General features: G+C 37.7%; 1 protein-coding gene across 11 annotated transcripts in view; it reads right to left on the minus strand.

The window, feature by feature from the left end:
- Window positions 1-19970, minus strand: part of NCKAP5 (NCK associated protein 5) — a 405691-nt gene that overhangs the window by 78893 nt on the left and 306828 nt on the right. For all 11 annotated transcript variants that reach the window (XR_001556628.2, XR_001556627.2, XM_032445915.1 and 8 more), the window contains exons 8-9: window positions 7210-7278; window positions 2503-2541 (exon numbers count right to left, since the gene is read on the minus strand). Coding sequence is in view for 9 of the 11 variants with exons in the window: in XM_032445915.1 (XP_032301806.1) it covers window positions 2503-2541; window positions 7210-7278 (108 nt within the window). In the remaining 2 variants the exon portion in view is untranslated. The remainder of the gene's footprint in view (window positions 1-2502; window positions 2542-7209; window positions 7279-19970) is intronic.

The following is a 19970-nucleotide window of genomic DNA, read 5'->3' on the forward strand; positions in this document are numbered from 1 at the left end:
CTTTATTCGTAACATTACAGCATGTACTTAATTTAAACAAAAATTAGTCCTTGAGGGACAATTTCAAATTCACAGCAAAGCCTACGCAGTGTGCGTTACTGTGCAGAATCACTCCTCTCCATTTGCTGAAAGCTCTCAGCTTTTCCTCATGTCTCACTATGCCCCAGAGGTGTGTTATCTCACTGTGGCATGACTGGCTCTCTCTTACTGCTTAGCTGAACTACAGCAGATTTATCTGTTTACTGGTTACTATTTGGATTGAGGCACTTACCTATTTGGTACTGGTGTAAGGAGCCTGGTTTCCACTTTATTGTATGCTATTGTGCTCCTGTCTTTTCTTATAAAATGACTTGTATGAATGGTGTCAGGAGCACTGTAACAGTTAATATTCATTAGCATTTAGAAGAGTACCCTCTATCCTCATTCTATGGATATTAAATTAGCTGTTATTACCCAGTAATAGGTAAGCAGCTGTTAAATCCCATCAATGCTAACTAAATCACTTTATTAAATGTATTGAAATCTGTTCTTATTGTGTCCATATGAACTCCTTGGTTCCTATGGGTTTGCAAAGTTTCATTACTGAGAAAGTATGAGAAAGTATGTAGTCATCAAATTGTCTGATGCCTTTGGAAAAGGACTCGGAAAGCTCCTCTCCATCAGAAAACATCCACAATACTCGCAAACTAGAGATTAATATACTGAGATTAACCTTTTACAAACTGAGGATCAGGTTCTTGTGTGTATTAATATGCCAGAAAATGCCTATATTTTCAGCTAAGTTGTGCTGAAACACACATTTGGAATTCTTAAAAAATAGCTGAAGAGGTGTTACAGCAATAGCTCTGTTGACTGCAGTCCTCTAATGATACACAAACCATACAGCATATGTGTATATGAAACACAGGCAGAATAATACAGCACAGACAGCAACCATGCAAACTTGGCCATATGTTGTACAGCACAGACCACCTCCAAGTTACAACACTCTTAATTGCTGTATGGTGATATACCGCTTCTACAGCAAAAGGCTTTGTTGAGCTCCAAAAAACCATGTCATCCAACAATGTTACATTCACCCCTAACCTGTGATACCAACAGTTCTTGGGTAAAGAGATTTAAGGAAAACCCTTGCTTCTAGATTTCTGATTCCAGGAGCCCTATCTGGCAACTGAAGCTTCTAGTGCCTTGAAGCACTCACCCATAAGAAACCTCATAGGTTTGTCAAGGTCATAAAGTTGATTCCCAGACACATTGCTACATTTGCATCTGGAAAATTTTCAGGTGTGTGGCAGAAGTTTTTCATTATTGTAGCTTGGTATTTCTTGCTGCATTTTAAGAACATTATTTCTTTTCCTGTCACTCCATGTAGACAAAACACTTTATATTCTTCCTTGCATTATCTGCACTAAAATACTGTATTTATGTTCCTTTCAGACTTGTCTTTTTGAAGCTAAATGATCCAAAACATTTTAATAATTGCACATTCATCAAGTGTTCTAGATTGCACAAGGAATCATTTCATGAATATTGCAGGCTTTATAGCTTATTATAAATCTTTACACCTTGTGTGGCTTTTTTTGTTTGTTTTTTTTGTTCCAGCTCAAGAAAATGACGTCAAGGAATTATGCTAAAAACATCTTTTCCTGTAGAATTGTTGCCCTACCAGTTAATCCCTGTTCTCCATGGGCAGCCAATTATTTCTGCTTATATGTAATTACCTCACTTTTTTCTCTATTGAATTCCATCTTATTATTTTTTTTTTTTCTCCCCCAAGATCACATCTTCATTTTACCACAGTCATTTTTAATTTTACTCCTTGGAATACATACAAATTATATCTGAAATTACCAAGCATCATATTTAATAATCCGGAGAGTGAATGGAAGGTTCAGACATTACTTGATGTGGAATAGACCTCACGGAATCCTGTAGTGATGCTTCTCATGTTTAAAGATTTGCAGCAGCACTGCAGGGACTTTGTCCTGACCTTACTTCCCTTGCTTATCCAGGAGAATGGAATGTTTGCCCATTGAAAGACAAAATACATGATCTCTATTGCTGGTCCCCAGCCCACAAGTCAAGTAGTCAAACCTCCACACAGCCTCACACCAGTAAGTCTTTCCTTCTGTTGGATGTGACTGAGAGTGCCAAATGTTGACCTGCAAGGTTATTTATTTATATGTCACACAGGAATGGACTGTGGGACAGCTGTAGCTCATTACAATAGGGAATGGAAAAGTGACAGTCTGGGAAGAGTTTTCAGACTGTTGCCTGAGTACAGGAAAACAGTAAGAATTGTGTATGGCTCCTATATGATCAAGCCTTGTAAATGTGTGGTTTCATGGACTTCTATTCCCCTGGATTAAAAAATCCTTAAATTTGGGCCTGATAACTAAAGGTGTGAGCATTGTTTAAAAAAATATAAACCTATATAAAACATGTATCTCTCAAATGACCAACGAACTTTATGTTACAGCAAAATACCCAAACAGAACTTACCTTTTGAGTAAGTAGAGCCTGAACGACCTGATTAGCCACCTGAAAGAAACAGATAATATAGTTCAAGTACATGATCATATGAGTTTATGTGTATTATCTTCTGCTGTGGCTTTATATTCCACTTTCTGCCTAAACCACCACCAATTCTAGTACTTCTGTTATTTACTTATATTTTCATCAGATAATACTAGTGAGAATATATTAAATGCAAGTGATTACATCTGTGCTAGTTTTCATTATAAACAAACACTATCAATTCTAGTTTGTTTAACTTCTGCCATCTCTTTTATGGAGAAGACTAAAACTTCCCAGGTTTATATACAGCTGTTGTGTGTCAGCACGGATTGACTTGCATTCACTACTGCTGCTTTTCACCAGCGGAGGAGTCCTGAATGTTTTCATGAAGTTTAATTGTTTCTTGATTCAGTATTGACAAAATGGTATATCTATCATGACAAGCAGAAACCATAAAGTGCCACAGAAAATTAAAGTACCTACTGTCATCAAAATGTGGTTGGAAGGCATTCACACTGCACAATATAATTGACTTGAATGACATTACACACCATTGATTAGCAGAACTATACATTCAGCAGGGAATTTTGGAAGTTATTTATGTTATGTATCCTTTCTAATTTATATGTACCAGCAGGCATGGAGTGAGTGAAGGAAGAGGGATGGAAAGAAGGGCAAAAATAGGATTTTTGTTGATGTTTAATGTGCACATTACGTTTCCAATGTAGTGTAAGAGTTGAAACTAATTCACTTCCGTGAAATGATTCCATTCTGTTAGATGCAGAAGTTACATTCGATTCAAACGCTCACAAAATTGCCTCGTGTCAGTTTTTTTCTCCAAGCTGGTCCCTAACTTAAGGCAGCCTGTGGAACAGCAGTCCCATAAAACTGCTCTGTACATGATTAAACAGAAGACACAGACTGATATTAGAACAGTAAAAAGCGACAGAAGTAAATATGTTACAGTTCTGAAAAAACACATCCCTTGCTCTATGGGCTTTCAGAATCTACACCCCACGGTGTTCCTTCTGGAATGTGCTTTCAATGTCTGTTTGCTCTACCTGATAATTGAACAAATAATATCTAACACATTATTTCTTTACTTTCTGATGTGGATTTACTTTACCAAGAAGAACCAGAAGGTCCTTTGAAGTGTGTACAAGTCACTTGCAACAGAATTGCCTACACAATTACTCCTATACTTTTATATATTGAGCAGAGGAGTGTAAATGGCATAATATTCCAAATGGGAAAAAACTGAACTTGCCAATGCATAGGGGAGAAATTTTCTAACTTTGAGTATATGAAGTTAGGTACCTAAATGAAAGTACTTGCCAGTGATCCATAGCTCCCACAGACCCCAGTAAGAAAGATATATAGCTTGTTTCTTTACAAAATTAGGCTATTTCATTCTAGTATCTAGCAACCTGTCCAACTGTGTTGCTACTACTACTATTCAAGTATTTTCAGGCTTGTATTGGTTTGCAGTAGGGAGAAGCTTCCACTGAAATGGGCTACAATTAATTTAGCAGTCATTAGTTTTGCATTTCAAATGTGGTTGCCACGATAGATGTACAACAGGGTTAGTGTTTAGATGGAAAGAAACTGCGAATCTTTTCTACTTACAGGTATCAAGAGACACCGCGGAGATAAGCAACATAAGCCTGCGCTACAAAACTGACTGTCTCAGCTACCAAAAACTGAGGGAACTGAGGTCAATGAAGGCAGAAAGACTGGTGTCTCATACACAGTATATGTGAAATTCCCACTAACATGAGCAGAACTGTGGCTCAAACCCTGTAACAGGCTATAAAATGACCCGGGCTGTGATTCCTGCAGCCAAGAAGGCAGAACAAGGAATAGTATAGAGATGGCCAGTTCCTCAAGCTGCTGTTTTGCAGTACACGACACTGCTTGCCTCCAACACAGCCTGCCTTTCCTTTGAACTTAATAGCCAAGATTTTTAGGTGTCTTTTTTTTTTTCTTTTATGTGGACTGTAATAAAAGAGATGAAAGATCCACATTCACTTTTTCCTTACACAATTATGTTTACATATACATGTTATAAAGTGGTCTTAATAGAAAAAGAATCAAAGGATGAATCAGAGAAATGAGACCCCAGTGTAACATCTGTTATACCTATTATAAGTACCAAGATTTTACACTTCTATCCTTAATGTATTATTTCATACCCGTAAAGACATTTCAACCGTACTAAAATGAAAGGCGTTATATTTTATTCAAACTTTAAAATGCATTTTTGAGATGACTTTGTATTTTTTATTAGCTAAATGGATATGTATTCAATAATGCCACAATTTAATTCTTAAAACTTCAGCAAAAATATCACCCAACCTAAGCTGCACAATTTCCTGCATATAAGTAGAGTTAAGCTTGACAGAAACCTCAGCTGGTGCCGTAATGTGAATGAGCATGGCATTACCATTTGCCAATACACCGAGAGCTGAATTCCAGGAGGAAATTAGGATTAGCCTCACACAAAGGCTACAAGAAGACAATCCAGGTTCTAGAATTACATTTTTTTCAGAGGCAGAAAGATATATCTATGGAGTATTGCTGTAATTAAATGAGCTCTTTTCTTAATTATTAAGCACTGAAACATTTAAATAACACGTTCTCCAAACACTGCTCTAAAGTTGCTTATATATACACTTCAAAAATGAAGAAACCATTTCAAATCAGTGAATATTTATTAAAAATCATAAAGGATTCCTTTTTTTTTTCTCATGAAAATATCTGTGAAAGTAAATTATTTTCTTGAGATCTCCAGTAAGAATCTTTGTTTGGAAAGGACTTTTCCACATACAACATGCTCAGAAGGCTCCAGGTAGAAGCGAAGTTTCTCACAATTACTGACTGGGTTATTCGCTAATTACTTTTATGTCTCATTTCTAATTCTCTTTATTGCTACCATAATGAAATAAAATTTCCTGTGGAGCACTACCAAGGGAATGTGCTCCGGTGGGTGCCATCTTGGGACTCTGAGAATTTACAATAATTAAATATTCTTTTGTTGCCAAAGTCACCTCAGTGCTCAGGAAATATTAGATCCTGTTCCAGCTACAACAGTGCTGGTTAGGGTCACTGCCAAAGCACCAGAGTGCTCAGGGGGAAGGAGAAAAAGTGACACCAAGCAATGGGAAAGGACAAGAAAAGACGCTGCACTCAAAATGTAAGACAAAAACAAGGAAAGGGAAGATAAGTAACAAAAATAATGCAGTATGGAAGAACAAAACCACAGTAACAAGAAGTACTGTCTGTTGAAAGAGCCAGCACGGTGGGAGAAGATGGATACAGCTGTGATAATATGGAAGAACTGAAAGCAGCCAACCTAATTTTGAAAATAAAGTTTAAAGCGTGGTTTTACAGTTACTCATTCTTTGAACTGCAACAGAATATAAAAAAATACGACCATGGATCAGAAATTCATCATGTAACTGCAAACACAGACTAAATACATATCATCTGTCCTTGTAATACATATGGAGTGTTTTTTCTGGGGTGGACAAAATGAATTATGTAGACAAACTTCATCCAAGATAAATTTAAGCTCTGTAATTTGAACTAATGTGAAAAACTATGCGGTAATTTCATCTCAATTACCAATGATGCACGGAGTGGCGCAGACCAGTGCAAACCAACGCTCTGCAGCTATCAAACAGACACAGTGCAGACAGCACACAGGCTAGGGAGGAAGCATCTTCTGATGAAAATATGGTAAAAGTGTGTATTTACTGATGGAAGTCTACCTAAACTGGAGGTTTCTTGTACCAGAGTTGTACTGATCATGCCAGTAAAACATAGAAAATGCTGAAAGTTGTGAAGAGAAACCAGTGCAGTTTTTTGTAGGAGGTGCTATCTGAAATTTTGTATATCCTGTGTCAGAGATTTCTGGAAGGGTAAGTGCTCAGAGTACTCAGATAGTAACTGATGGGTGAACTATACTGTAGCTGTAACACAGAGATCTGATCAGAAGCTGAGCCATGTAATAGAATCACTGAATCACAGAATCATTAAGGTTGGAATAGACCACTAAGATCATCTTGTTCAGCTGTCAATCCATCACCACCATGCCCACTAAGCCAAGTCTACCAGTGTCACAAGCCAAGTCTATCAGTGCCACAAGAAGTGAGACCACAGGTAGGTTAAAAAAAAACAACAACAAAAGCAGCATAAAAACCTGGGCATGTAACCACAGGAAGGAGCAGAGACTGAATTCCTGTTACACTGGAAGGCTGGGGGGACTTCTGACAGCAGAAGCCACTACCACCTGTGTTCTGCACTACAGGAAAACAAAGAGCATGCAAAAACAAAGGTAAATTACAATGTTCTTCTGTTATAATCACTTAATAGGAGTAGGTATCCCTGCAGAAGAAATGTCCACCTGACAATTTAAGTCCACAGTAACGTCTTCGATGGCAAATCTGCTACACCAACAAAGCTCAAAATACTGGTCACCAGGATATTTATCTTTTGGTGAAGTGTGATCAAAACAGTGTTTTACAGCAGGGGGTCATGGAGAACAGAATTTCTAAGTGACAAAAAAACATGTTCTTGGAATCATTCAGAATGAGGTAATACTAGAAAACTGCAAAACAACGACAACCTTGTAAGAGAAGGAGAAATTAATTTCAACTCGTCTCATAGGAGTACAGTGTGAACACTCCTTACCTCATCAAGGCATCTTTCATATTGTTCTCTCTGATTTTCATTTTCCAGAGCCAGTGCTGAATTCTCTGCCTACAACAAAGCACAGCAAACAAATAAATATGTAAATTAAAAAACAGGTATGTTGAAAACAGAACAGTTCATACAAAATCTTTGGGTGTTTACTTTGTGCAATTCTTCAAGATCCGAACTACTAATGCACCATATAATTTTGTGTGCAAACTTCAAAATGGCAGAATCTGGTACATAAATTAAGAGAAATCAACATATTTTTCTACATATTATGACTTGAATTTAGGAATACTATCAGTATTGGGAAAGGAAAAACTCTTAAGTGAGCTGCACGCAGTTGAATCAGAACAAGTTTCAACTAATCTTCTTTTAAAGATAGAGAAGGTAAAACCAGGCTCAAGAAAGCTCATTGTCTCCCATGCATAACTTCACATCATGTAACCCTAACACCACAGTCACTGCATTCAGATAATTACAACTATGATACCATTTACATTCCTTGTTTCGTTTTAAGTATTCTTTCAATCTACAAAAGCTTAACAAATGCTGTTTCAAAAGTATTGTGATTATACAATACAACAGTCATAAATCTAATTAAAATGAGGGGAAAACTTAATGTAATGAACTGTATGGAAAGATTCTATGGAAAGATGCACAATTATCACCCCTATTTTAAGAAAGGTCAATGATTCAGCAAAATGAAAACCCCAATGTCTACTAAATTGAGTTACTAACAAGAATTCTAAAATCAGATAAATTATAAAAATAAGATCAGGAAGGAAGAGTAAATGTATGCAGTCTTCCACTATATTGAGAGAAAGTAAGGAATAAGAGTGTAAATAAACAACCATGTGGAATTAGTGCTTTATCTTGTAGTTACAGTCAAAGCTAGCAAAGGTGGGAAAACGCCTGGCACCATGATTTTCCCTGCTCTTCCTCCCAATGGATTCAGCACAAGGCTATAAAAAATCTGTGGGTGATCCTGCAGGGAGTACTGTGAGATGATAGAGCAAAAAATACAGATGCAGAATTAAGTAGCGAAGTAGATGCAGAGCTGCAAAAGCAGCAGTAAGAAATCAGAAGCTGCAGAGTAAACAGTTCTCTGCACCAAAGACATCATCATATACAGTTATGAGTTTGCTTTTACAGATGTATTCCAGCAGATTGATTGATAAAAATAAAGAGTTGATTGCTACATAAAAATCTATTTCTGTGAGTTAAAGATCTTCAGATGTTTTCTCTATGACTATCACCTCAAAATGTCATCCAAGATAAATACTTCCTATTGTTCTGAAGAAACCATTAAAGGATCGGTCTGCATGGCACTTTCACTCACTCATGGTGTACCTAAGGGTTTAATTATTTCAATTTTCATTTTCACTAACATAAAAATTTACTGTGTGAATAGTCAGAAAATAGTTGGGGCAGACTGCTTCCATACAGAGATGTCTGAAAGAGCTACTACAGACATTTGCACTATACAAGATACCCAGACAAATCCCCATTATTTCTCTTACTCGTTTTTTAATCTCTGAATGCTGTGAGGTTTCGAAATGGAAGCTAAGCCAGCTTGGATTGTTAGCTGAATCTCTGATTTCAGTGAACTATTTGGTAGCCTATATGTGAAGGAAATTAGGAAATCTGAACTTGACAGCATTATAAATAAATGGTGTTTCTTCTCTTATCAAGCCATAGTGGAAACATCTGTATAATAAAACCCTTTTCACAGCAGTGGCTTCGAAAATGTAGGGAAAGGATCTAATGCAGTCAGTGTTAGCTTGACTTCAGTGCTTCTTGATTGCTGAGCAAATCGTGCCCACTTATTTGACATTTTTGTAATGAGGACTGGACAAGGATTGATTTTGTTTAAGAGTCTGCATCAGGAAAAACCACGGCTTGATACACAAAATCACTCTATACCGCAACTGAATACTTGATAGTAATCCACATTCCCTCAAAAGCATTCATTTAGAAAATGTTTAATAGTACTTGTGGTCTCAAAACCCTGCCTCCTCAGCCAGATCTTCATTTACTTAAAACAAACCTCTGGGCTTTGTTAATGTAAGCCTACTCAGAGGGATCTGCCTTCCACCACTACTGCACATCCTGGCATCCTCTGCCAGACAGGCAAAGTAGGTCTCCTTGAAGGAAATCCCTATCCCACTTTATTTTCATTTTCAGGCCATGCTTTCTCTAAGCTAAGCCACAATAAGAAGCTCACACTTCTCACAGCACAAAAGCTGTTGCACCCAGAGGCAGTGGTAGGGAAGTTCTGACTCCTGTGCAGTCCCTCCTCCCATCCATAATCCAACAAGGGACATCAGCAAAAAGCTGGATTACTGAGGAAGACACCCTGTGAGATACCACTTGGTTTTCATGGTGATTTCTAGTTGTAGGAAAATTTATGAACAATTTATGTATATTTTGTGTTACACGTGGAAATAAAATGCCTCTGTCCTCCAGCCACACAAACACTACTTGAGATGCAGCCTAGCAAACTGCTCCAGATGTACAACGTTCATCTCCTACAAATGTGTTTTCCTGGGATATCATCCCTTCAGTCAGAAATACCTGTGGCGTAAGTTACCATTAAATGAAACACTGCATGGGGCTTTTGGATCATTAGAGAAGCACAAGGATCATACAAATGTTAAAACCAATGTTCATCCTAGTTCTGATTTGAAAAAAAAACAAACAAACAACATATTCCTCCTCCAAATGTCTCCAGGCACTGGAAATCTAAAGATTTCAGTCAAGATTTGGGTGATGTCAGACAGCTTCCAACTGCCTTAATTAGAGACATCTGCCTTCTGAGTTGTGATAGTGAGTTCATGGAAAATCTGTTTGAAAGTGAAAACTTCAGATTATTTTGTGTAAAACACAAGTTGCCTTATATTGACAACACTGCAAAGTTACATTACAAGAGACTTTGTCAACTCGGATTTTAATCCTTTCTCAGGAGGGAAAACTGCCCCATAGATGAAGATGTGGGTCAGCAAAGAGTTCTCTTTCCTCCACAGAAGCTGAGGAAACTGTATTTCCATCTATTTGCACCTGTATTTGCAACTGCATTCCCACCTATTTCCTATTTTATCTGGGATGACTAACAGGCAGACCGAGCTGTTGATACACTGAGGAGCACTCCTGCTGGAGTCAGTATTAATCTGCTGTTTACTTTCCATGAAAGCAGACACATACCAGATGCAAAGAAAACTATATTTGTTTTCACATGACACAACGTTTCCTTAAAATCAACAATTTTTCCTCTGGGGCAGGAAGAAGCTCCTCAGTTCACAGTGATCTGTTGCTCTTGATGCTACAAAAGAAATGAGGAGACAGAAGGCAGCCTTAGCCTTTCTCATGTTTCTGAGAAGGTGCTGCTATACTGGATTAGTAAAGGCAGGCCAATTAATTAAAAGTTTAAAAAAGTAAAATGGTGGTGATAATTAGCACTAGGTCACCTTTAACCCCAACACACAAGAAACATGAATTCAAGCAGTACAATCACCTTAACATCAAACTCCTACTGAAAGCAGCTACACTTGATGTCTAAAATACGATCTCCACATATCCCAAACTCTTTTGCTAATGAACAACAGAGCACACTACAGCTTTTTGCCTCACAGGAAAAAAACATCCCTCTGTTAACAGCCCCCAAAACAACAGGAATTGCTGCCTCCCCAAAGGCCTTAATCAGCAGTAGGCTCCAAGCTGAAAAATGCCTTGCTACTTTCTAGCTCACAGTTTTTTTCTGAGTTTATATGTTCAAAGCACAAGATATCATCACTGGCACCAACAGTGTGGCATCTTTCAGCCAAATAATGCTAGAATATAAATAGCTAAAAATCAACACGCTTATAATAAATATACTGATACAAACATTAAGGGATGGTTACTTCATTCCCCTTTTAACTGTTTTTGATGCTTAAAGCAGGTTTAGCTGCCTACTAACTGTAATTTGTTCAACACTTAGTGGTGTTTACAAGAAGTGGCAGACACAACTGCCATGTCTGAGAATGCCAAGAGACATCCAGGTCTCCCCTACCCTTGTAGCTACAAGTGGCACTTCAGAGGACAGCCCTCACTCTACATCTGGCAAAAGATGTTTTTGTGTGCTTTTCAAAAGGTCTGAAATACCTGAAACATGTTTGAAAATGAGATTTGGATTTACTCCTCTACGGTGTTTTTCAAAAAGCTTAGCCTTAATCTTCTTGTCCGTTGATTTATTAAGCTGGGAGAACACTAACAACATTTTGTTGTCTAGCCTGTTCTAATGTGTCATGAATTAGGATACGATGGGTGCATTGGGGTCTTTAAGTGATGAATTATTTCATGTACCTGTAAGGGAATCTTCAACAAACAACCCTTTACGCTTTTATAACCACAATGAAATGAATCGCGCCACTTCATTTTGTATCAGAAGACATGAATAAAGGAGGCACACAAAGCCAGATTTCCTTATTCAACCACTGTAGAGTTGAGAGAACATGAAAAGATGGGGGAAGGAAGAGAGAAGAAAGGGAAGGAGAGTAAGCATTTACTTTGCACTAAGGGAAAAGGAGATGAAGGTCTAAAGGTTGTGTGTCAAGTTAGCGGCTCAACATCCTTTGAAGGCACCATCAATAAAGGTCAAGAGGAACTAAGTTATGACAGTGAACTTTAAAATCTCTGACAGAAGGCTACAACACCGGTTACCACGTGCAGTTCTTTGTTATTCATACTTGGCCATTAGTGCATTTACAGAAAGGTTTATTGATTTACACATACACTCATTTGTCATGTCCTGTGCGGTATATTAATAGCTGTCCAACCACTTCAGAAGCGCTCAGCAGCTTTTTTCATGCTTTCAGCCTCTGATTTTGTATTTTTCTGTGGTCATAGTTGCATACAGGAAACTATTAGAGGTCAAAAACTGGTAGAAGTAAGAAGCAAGGTTACTGCAATCTATTGCAATTGCACAGGTCCTTATGGCATTATTTTTCTGCTAAGCTACCACTCTAAGAACAGCTTACTACTCGAACCACTCTGCATCTTTGGTTGCAGGAGATTCTGCATTATTCTGCCCATCGTACACAGAAAATGCATCCTTTGAGAGACCGAACCAGTAATAACACTTCCTTTTCAACTAGACAAGTTGCCAGATAAAAACTCAACAGCACCATTACAATGGTTAGAAGTTGAGAAAATTACATCTTTGTTTTTAAATCAACATAGGAACAGCAGATTTAATTTATTCTTAGCAGCACAGAAGCATTTCCACTGGCCTCTTTCCAGCGTCCTTCATATTGCTACAGCACCTCCTCGCCAGCAGGGAGATGGGAGCTGCCCCTTACAGCCCACTGGCAGTTTCCAGCTTCACCCTTTCCACAGCAGAACCACACTGGAGCACCACAGAGCAGCTCCCTTCGGATTTCTTTTCAGCACGACACAACAGTCTTTTCTGCCACACTTACAAGACTTGACATATTTTATCTGAAACATCCAGCCAACTTTCAACTCAATTCAAATGAAACGACAAAAGCAACATGCAAATTTAAATAACAAAATAGAGAACCATAAGAAGGTTAACCATAATTCTATGAGAAGGTCACATTGAATCTTTCTGGGCAGGACCAGTAGGGATTATTCTTGAATTTAAAATCCTGGTAATTTTCTTTTAAATTCTTGACACAAAACCAAAGTAAGTTTAGAACAACCACCAACAGATCCTAAAAGCTGTCTTAGATTATAGCTGAACTACCAATAAGCAGGGCTGTAGCCTCAGAGAGAGCACTGTAACCTTCTTTTAACGTATGCAAGAAATCAAAAGATATTTATCTAACACCAGAAAGTGAACTGCTTAACACCATGCAAAAACCTGACTTAACTGCTACTAAGAAAATGCAGCCCAATGCAGCCCAGGCTCCTGATCAGGGCTCATCAGCACTGAGCTCCTTCCTCCCCCCTCCCATGAGGAGGGGCAACAGGTGTTCAGTGGTGAAGCCTACTTTTGGAGAGAAGAGGATAACTACAAGCTCATCCTTCAAATCTTCTTATGATGGATGAATGTCTGAACTTCAGCGGCTGAATCAAACAAACTAAACCAAGTGATTCATACACTGCTGATGAAACCGACTCCTAAAATATATGAAAAAGAAAAAAAAAAAAAAAACACCTTTATATTCCTGTGAATTCTTCTGTGAAATCTATTAAGGCCACTCCCCCCCCCCCCCCCCCCCCCCCCCAAGAAGTTGTTGCTGGAAACTTTTATCTGGTTCAAGAATGGTAATATTTGTCTTTTTTTTATTTCATTTGATTCTAATGCATTTAAGAATGACAAGCCTTTAAAACCTTCAACATTTTCCCTTCTGACACCGCAGAAATGTCTGGATTTGACATTTTGAAGAGAAGGTTAGGTACAGCTCTAACACAGCAGCCTGCATTGTAAGCCCAGGCTTATCTTCTAGCAAATAAATACCTAAGCTACCAACAAATTTATCAATAATAGCTTTGTCTGTTTACTTGCATTCAAAGTGTAGCAAACAGCAAATTCTAGCATTATTTACTGAGACTATAATAGACTTACAATATGCTAACAGCTGATGTATTGTCAATACAGACCTTTGAATAAGTAGGTAAAATTATGAAGGATGCTATTATTTTTTTTTCCTAAAACTCTTCCAAATGATCCCAGACAAAACCATTTTTTGAGGACAAGAAGTAAAACAGATATAAATGAGCACCGACAGGAAGCATAAAGCTGAATGTATTTCCTGCAGTTAAGGTATAAATGGTATCAATGACAAGATGTATAATGTGCGTATAGTTGATAAAACACAGAAGTACGAGCATGGGAAAAGGAAAACCTCAAGTCCCAGCAGGACTCCAGGACTGCTGTTTTTTATCATTCATCTTCTGCACAAAGCAACCGTGCCCACAGCAGGAGATTGGAACTACCTGATTTTTAAGGTCCCTTCCAGCCCAAACCATTCTGTCATTCATTCTAAGAGCACCCTGGCATGAAGCAATGCTATGTACAGAGGACCAGGCAGTCACCTCCTGAAAACAATTCTCCTGGCCTGCCTGAGGAGAAGCAGATGATGATGATGATGGAGAATAAATCACAGACAAGAGAACTCTTCTTGCTCATAGCCAGACAAGCCCAAGAAGCTGTGGGCAGTCAGGAAAGGGAAATGCTGGAGCCTATTTACCCTCCCCATCACTTCTTCCTTAGGGCCAAGTCTCTAGAAGCATGCACCTGGGGATAGTGGTAGAGGCCACAATGCTATCAAACAAATGCGAGGTCTAAGAGTGAAATTTTATGCAATGAATAGTGTGTGCATGCTACAAAAGTGGCTTATTTTCTAATTATATACTATTTACATTTAGTGATCTTTCCCCCTGCAAGCTGAAGCAGAAGCAGCTGCTCAATCTTTTCTTTCCTCTTGTTTGAAGTGATTTGTCCCCGTTTATAACATGCTGTCCCTGAAGAACTCCAAGGCTCTCACTCCAACAGATTTACAGTGCTTCCCCATGTAATATTAACAGGCAGTTACTGCCTCCATTAAAAAACTAACAATAAAATCCACGGTCTATGAAAAAAGTATTTGGTCCTGAAAACTCAGATTCTTACAATTGATGTAGGTGGATAAAGGCAAATAGTGTGGACTTGATTATCTTGACAGACATTCAGCGTTTAATATTAATTTCATATTTAACCACATCAATATCTTTCTATTCAGAACCCTTAAATTAATTAATCCTGTCATATTTCTTCAGTTGCATTTGTTTCCTTTTTTTCTTTTCCTTGGCAAAAAGACCAAACTGTTCGTGCAAATCTCAATTCTTTGAAATTAAGGAAGAACAATTGCAACCCTCTGATTGCCTATGGATCCCTATGGATCCAATGCTGAAACATGATGGAAAAAAAGGTCAGTGAAACCATTTTCAAGTAAAATATTTGCTTTCATTTGAAAATAAACTTTTTGCAGAAGATTTAAATGGGATTTAAAAGTTGTACTGATACATACAAATACACACATTACATATACAAATATTTGTGCAGTTCAAGTATTTGCAGGGCTTAGGTCCTTCAAAAATAACATGGATGGCAATCATTCTTTTTTAAAGGTCACTTGACTAAAGACAAACTACAGATTCTTTTTAAATAAAATAAAAATCGGATGTTTAGCAAAACTTGAATGCTTTTGGAGCAGTATTCCAAGCAATGAGAAAGGCAAGTTTGGAATTAAATAAAGGTTTAGACAACGTATCCTTCAAACCTTTGCAGTTTTGACCATGAGGTTACTGACAGTCACAGTTTTCTATTTTCTGTGATTCCATTACCTACACCTTTCCGAGTAGCACACTCAACTCCCAAGGTTAATATAATACCGAGCATGAAAAGAATGCAGCATTTCAGATTTATGTATGAAAATTCTTCTTTGGACAATTTTTTTTTTCTAACAGAATCCATTTCCTAATTTTCCCCACTTGTTTAGCAGGGATTTACACAGTAAATGCAGGCAACAGTACTGTCAGCTCACGGCCTCGGGAAGCAAGCATAGAAAAGAAGCCCAACAGTCTGTCAGTTCAATATCTGCTTATAGGAATAAGCCACAAAGGCCTTAAGCTTGTTTTCTTCAAAAAGGTGAAACTCACAGATATAGCTTTTCTTCTTAGCAATTACAGCACAGCTTTTCAAAGTCTGGCAGGGCACACTACAATAAGCAATTCAGAAATAGAAATTAATTTCAGAATCTAATTAATTTAAAAATGTAGTGACAGTGTATTTTTCCTTTATAAAATTAAAATGATGGTCAATTTAACGAAGTAAAAAACCTTGAAATTAAGTAGAAGCCAAGGATTTTACATATCTTAATGTAGGAATAGTTTTTAGATTTCTGGAAACTCTATTTATCCAGATCATCTTTTCTCTTTTAAAGTTTATATGTGTTTTTTTTTTCTTAATATTACCAGAACAAACATGGAATAAAATTTCACAGGTTAACACAAGCACTGGCTCTCCTACTTGAACTTATACTTCGAGGACTCTATATGCACCTGAATGGAAGGCATGTTAATAAACGATGGTAAAACACAAACATGGATCTAAAGTTGGCACTGTCTTCATGAACACCAACACACCCAACTTTCCACTCCCAGGCAAATTAAGGAATTGAGAATGCTTGAAGTTGATAACAGAAACAGAGGACCCCAAACTATTGTGGATTCCTGCCTTTTTTTCTCCTGTATATCCTTTAATGCATAATAAACAATATCATTCACTGTCTCCCAAATCAGTTATTTCAGTGTTCACTGAAAGCTGAGGCAACAGATGTTTTGCCTTGTCTCAGAGAAAGAGGATGATTAATTTATATTAAGAAATATTTCTTTCCCTAATTATTCAAAGCCGTTACATTTAGTTAAAACAAGAATAGTTCTACGAAATAAAGTAATTTATTCTGACAGCCTGGAAAACACTCATCCCATATACTGAAATGTCACATCCATTGTCTGCGTGATGGGAAACTCATAGCAGATCCCTGATATCCAATGATTCCATAAGTAGGAAAACCCGATTTTCTTGTACTAATAAACATGTATGATTTCTAATGAAATGGCAAAAAAAAAAAAAAAAAGAAAGAAAAAAAGAAAAAAGAAAGAAAAGCAACCTAAGTGGTACTCCTTTTGCAACAGATGTAAAGAATTACAGGGTTTTACCATTGACACAATCAGAAAATACTTTTTAAACACAATAAAATACAAAATGAGTTATTTTCCTCCTTTCACAACCTATTTTATTCTATTCCTTTAAAGTTAAAAAGTATCCACTGCAATATGCTATTAAAGCCAACCATTTCTTGAGTCATAACGTAAATTTATAACCAGTTCCTCTGTTTTTAACTACACTGGAGCACTGAGTTATTTCTGAAGGCAATGTTTCCTGCAATTCCGTTTTCTTCATCACAAGTCACCCACAAGTCAACAGCCCCAGGTACTCAAAAATGAACTTCTTTTGATGGCTTCAATGATGTCTCTCCCTTCCAGGTAAAGAGGCGAGAAGCCAAGCACAGCAGAATAAGGTACTGGTTCACTGTGTTACAAACAGCACCGAACGCCTTACAGTGTGCAGGAATTGTTTTGTAGCCAATAGCTAACTTCTAATAACTGAATCACAACATTACTCTTCATTTCTTTCGAACTGAAATGAAACTTTTTGCTAATATCAGCTTCTGTCTTCTGAAAGCTTTGAATGCTTTTCCTTTTCTTAAAAGACAGAGGAACTACCAAACACAAACAATGCCCTCATTGCACACATTCATATGCAGTAGGCTGAATTCTGCACGGACATTCGCTAAATGTTCTGCTCATTTTATTGTTGATCGATGAGAGCAGAACAGTGAATTTGCAAAGTAATTACATTTTGCTCAACAGAAAAACAACACAGACTCTCTTCCATCTCTTTAAAAAGTTTCAACAGCTTGGAGCTCCACCTGCTTTTCCTGCCCTGCAGAATATGTTCACTTTAGAGAATCAGAACCCCTTGGAATCTGCCTAGTGTGGCAGCCCCCCATTTATCAAAGGGAGGTTTTACCATCACGACAGTGATGCCAGGTGCACACACACTGTCTCCTCAGCTTGTCTGAGCAAGTGTCCTCCTTTGGTGACCTTTCTGACCACCCCACCAAATCCCTGTGACCAAAACCTTGCACGGCTTTGGAGCCAATGGATGTGGTTTCTCTGACAGGGAATTGGGAGAGGAACGCCAGCTGTGTGGGGCTTGATGAGAGCTTGGCTCAAGTATCATGTCCCACAGTGAAAAAGAGAAGACCTGCCCATTAGGAAGGCTTTCTTCTAAATAATACAGAAATGTGCCAGAGGTGTTTTTTCACTTGGGTAATTGCACAACTTTGTATTTCATGAAAATAGAAAATATGAAGCTGTGCAGAAAACATAAACATTAAAGTCAGCTACATGGAAAGTAAATTTGATTTTAATTATATCTTATTACACTAAATTACTAAGTATTGTCCTATTTTTTATTTAATTTTGCTTTTCAGCATAGAAAATTTATCTCTGACTTTATCTTGTATGTACTTTTACTTACTGGCAGACTATAACCCTAAGAGGTCCAAACGCAGCCTTAGACTACACACTAAGGGAGCACAAATAGCAGTAGTTGCTTAAAAACATAAGCTTTGGATAACAATAGCACTTTCATATGGATTGCAAGAGAGGAAACAATTGTTTCTTAAATTCTACATGCATTACAGGAAGGACACTCGCTAATGTACTGTATTAAGTCACTTGCTTTTTAAAAATAAGAATGGTACGTGTTAAGTCAAATTCTGTGAGATTTGGAGGTGCTTCACTAAGAAGCTTGGGCATAAGAAGTGCAGCAGCCCAACAGCCTGGGTCTGTTCTACCTAACAAGCCAAATTCACATCACATGTGAGTAAGCACAACTGGAGACCAGCCATTGGAACTGCACCCACCTGCACAGGTCCAAATTTGACACAAGATATACAAATATACTAACGCTAGTACCAAGCATAAGGAAATGTTGCTGTTATCTTATTTCAAGCAGCTGTTCAAAACCAGTATCAGTGATTAATCCATTGGCCTAAAGGGAAAACGTGGAGAAAAGAACAAAAATAAATCAATGTGTGAAATACTATGCAATGTGATATATACCCACGATCGATCACATTACTGCTCTGTCAGTACAGTCTGCAATTGGGAAACATCCCTGCCTGGCAGAGGTCACCAGCAGGGCAAATCAGTTGCTTAAAAACGTTAGAAGTTCTCATCTCTTACTTCTATTCAATTTCTCTGTGAAAAATAGAGTTTTCTCCTAATATTAGCATGTCCTTTGTTACAATGAACTAAGAATGCCTGGTTTTACCCATGTAATTCAGTAAAAATTTGAATAGTTACCCTTGGGACACTGTGAAGGACTAAATATTTGATACAAACAGTATAAAGAATGCTAGTGCTGGAATAAAAATAACAACAATAATAAAAGTCCTGCCCCACAAAGAAGAACCAGGAAGACATAAGCTGTTTCCTTAGTGGTGAGGTTAAGCCAATACCATACCAAGCAGCTCTGCAAAGATCTACTAAGGCTGGCTCAGAAACTGCTGCTGTATTGTTCTGCCAAGGCTAATGCCCTGGATTTCAGGAAAAGTTAATTAGTCCCAATGAAAATGATGCTTCTGCTACCTGCACTATCTTGCCTTGCAGGGCATTATATAAAAAGGCTATTTTCTATAAAGTACATAACACGGCTTCTTTCTGTGTTTCGCTCATACTACTTAAATTTAATCAAATTAATGTATGTATTCAGTGATCAGTTACCTTTGCATGGCACTGAGGAGACATTACAGCGTCTAACAGAAGTGTCTTTGTGACGATACGGATCAGATTTAAGGTTACAGAAAGAGCATTCATTGATTATTTAAGAAAAAGAATATTATAACTGTCATTATTGGTAATTGAGGTTAAAGTGGAACGACATCAAATGCAATACAGAATGACTGGAAATTGTCAAGAAGCAAGCAGTAGAATTTTTCTAGGGTCCAAAGCAGCAAACTCATTCACAGTCTGAATGAAAGAAGAAAAAAGGAGAAGCCTTGGTTGCTCGGTCTCATGACCTCTTCACTGAAAACCTGTCTCAACTATAAGCCAGTAAGAGGAATGCTAACCAAGAACAAATGCAATGCAGGAGAGGAAGATTTTAGTTTCTCATGGAACACCTACAATAGTCTCAT

Source organism: Coturnix japonica, chromosome 7, assembly GCF_001577835.2.
Source record: "Coturnix japonica isolate 7356 chromosome 7, Coturnix japonica 2.1, whole genome shotgun sequence".
Taxonomy (NCBI): domain Eukaryota; kingdom Metazoa; phylum Chordata; class Aves; order Galliformes; family Phasianidae; genus Coturnix; species Coturnix japonica.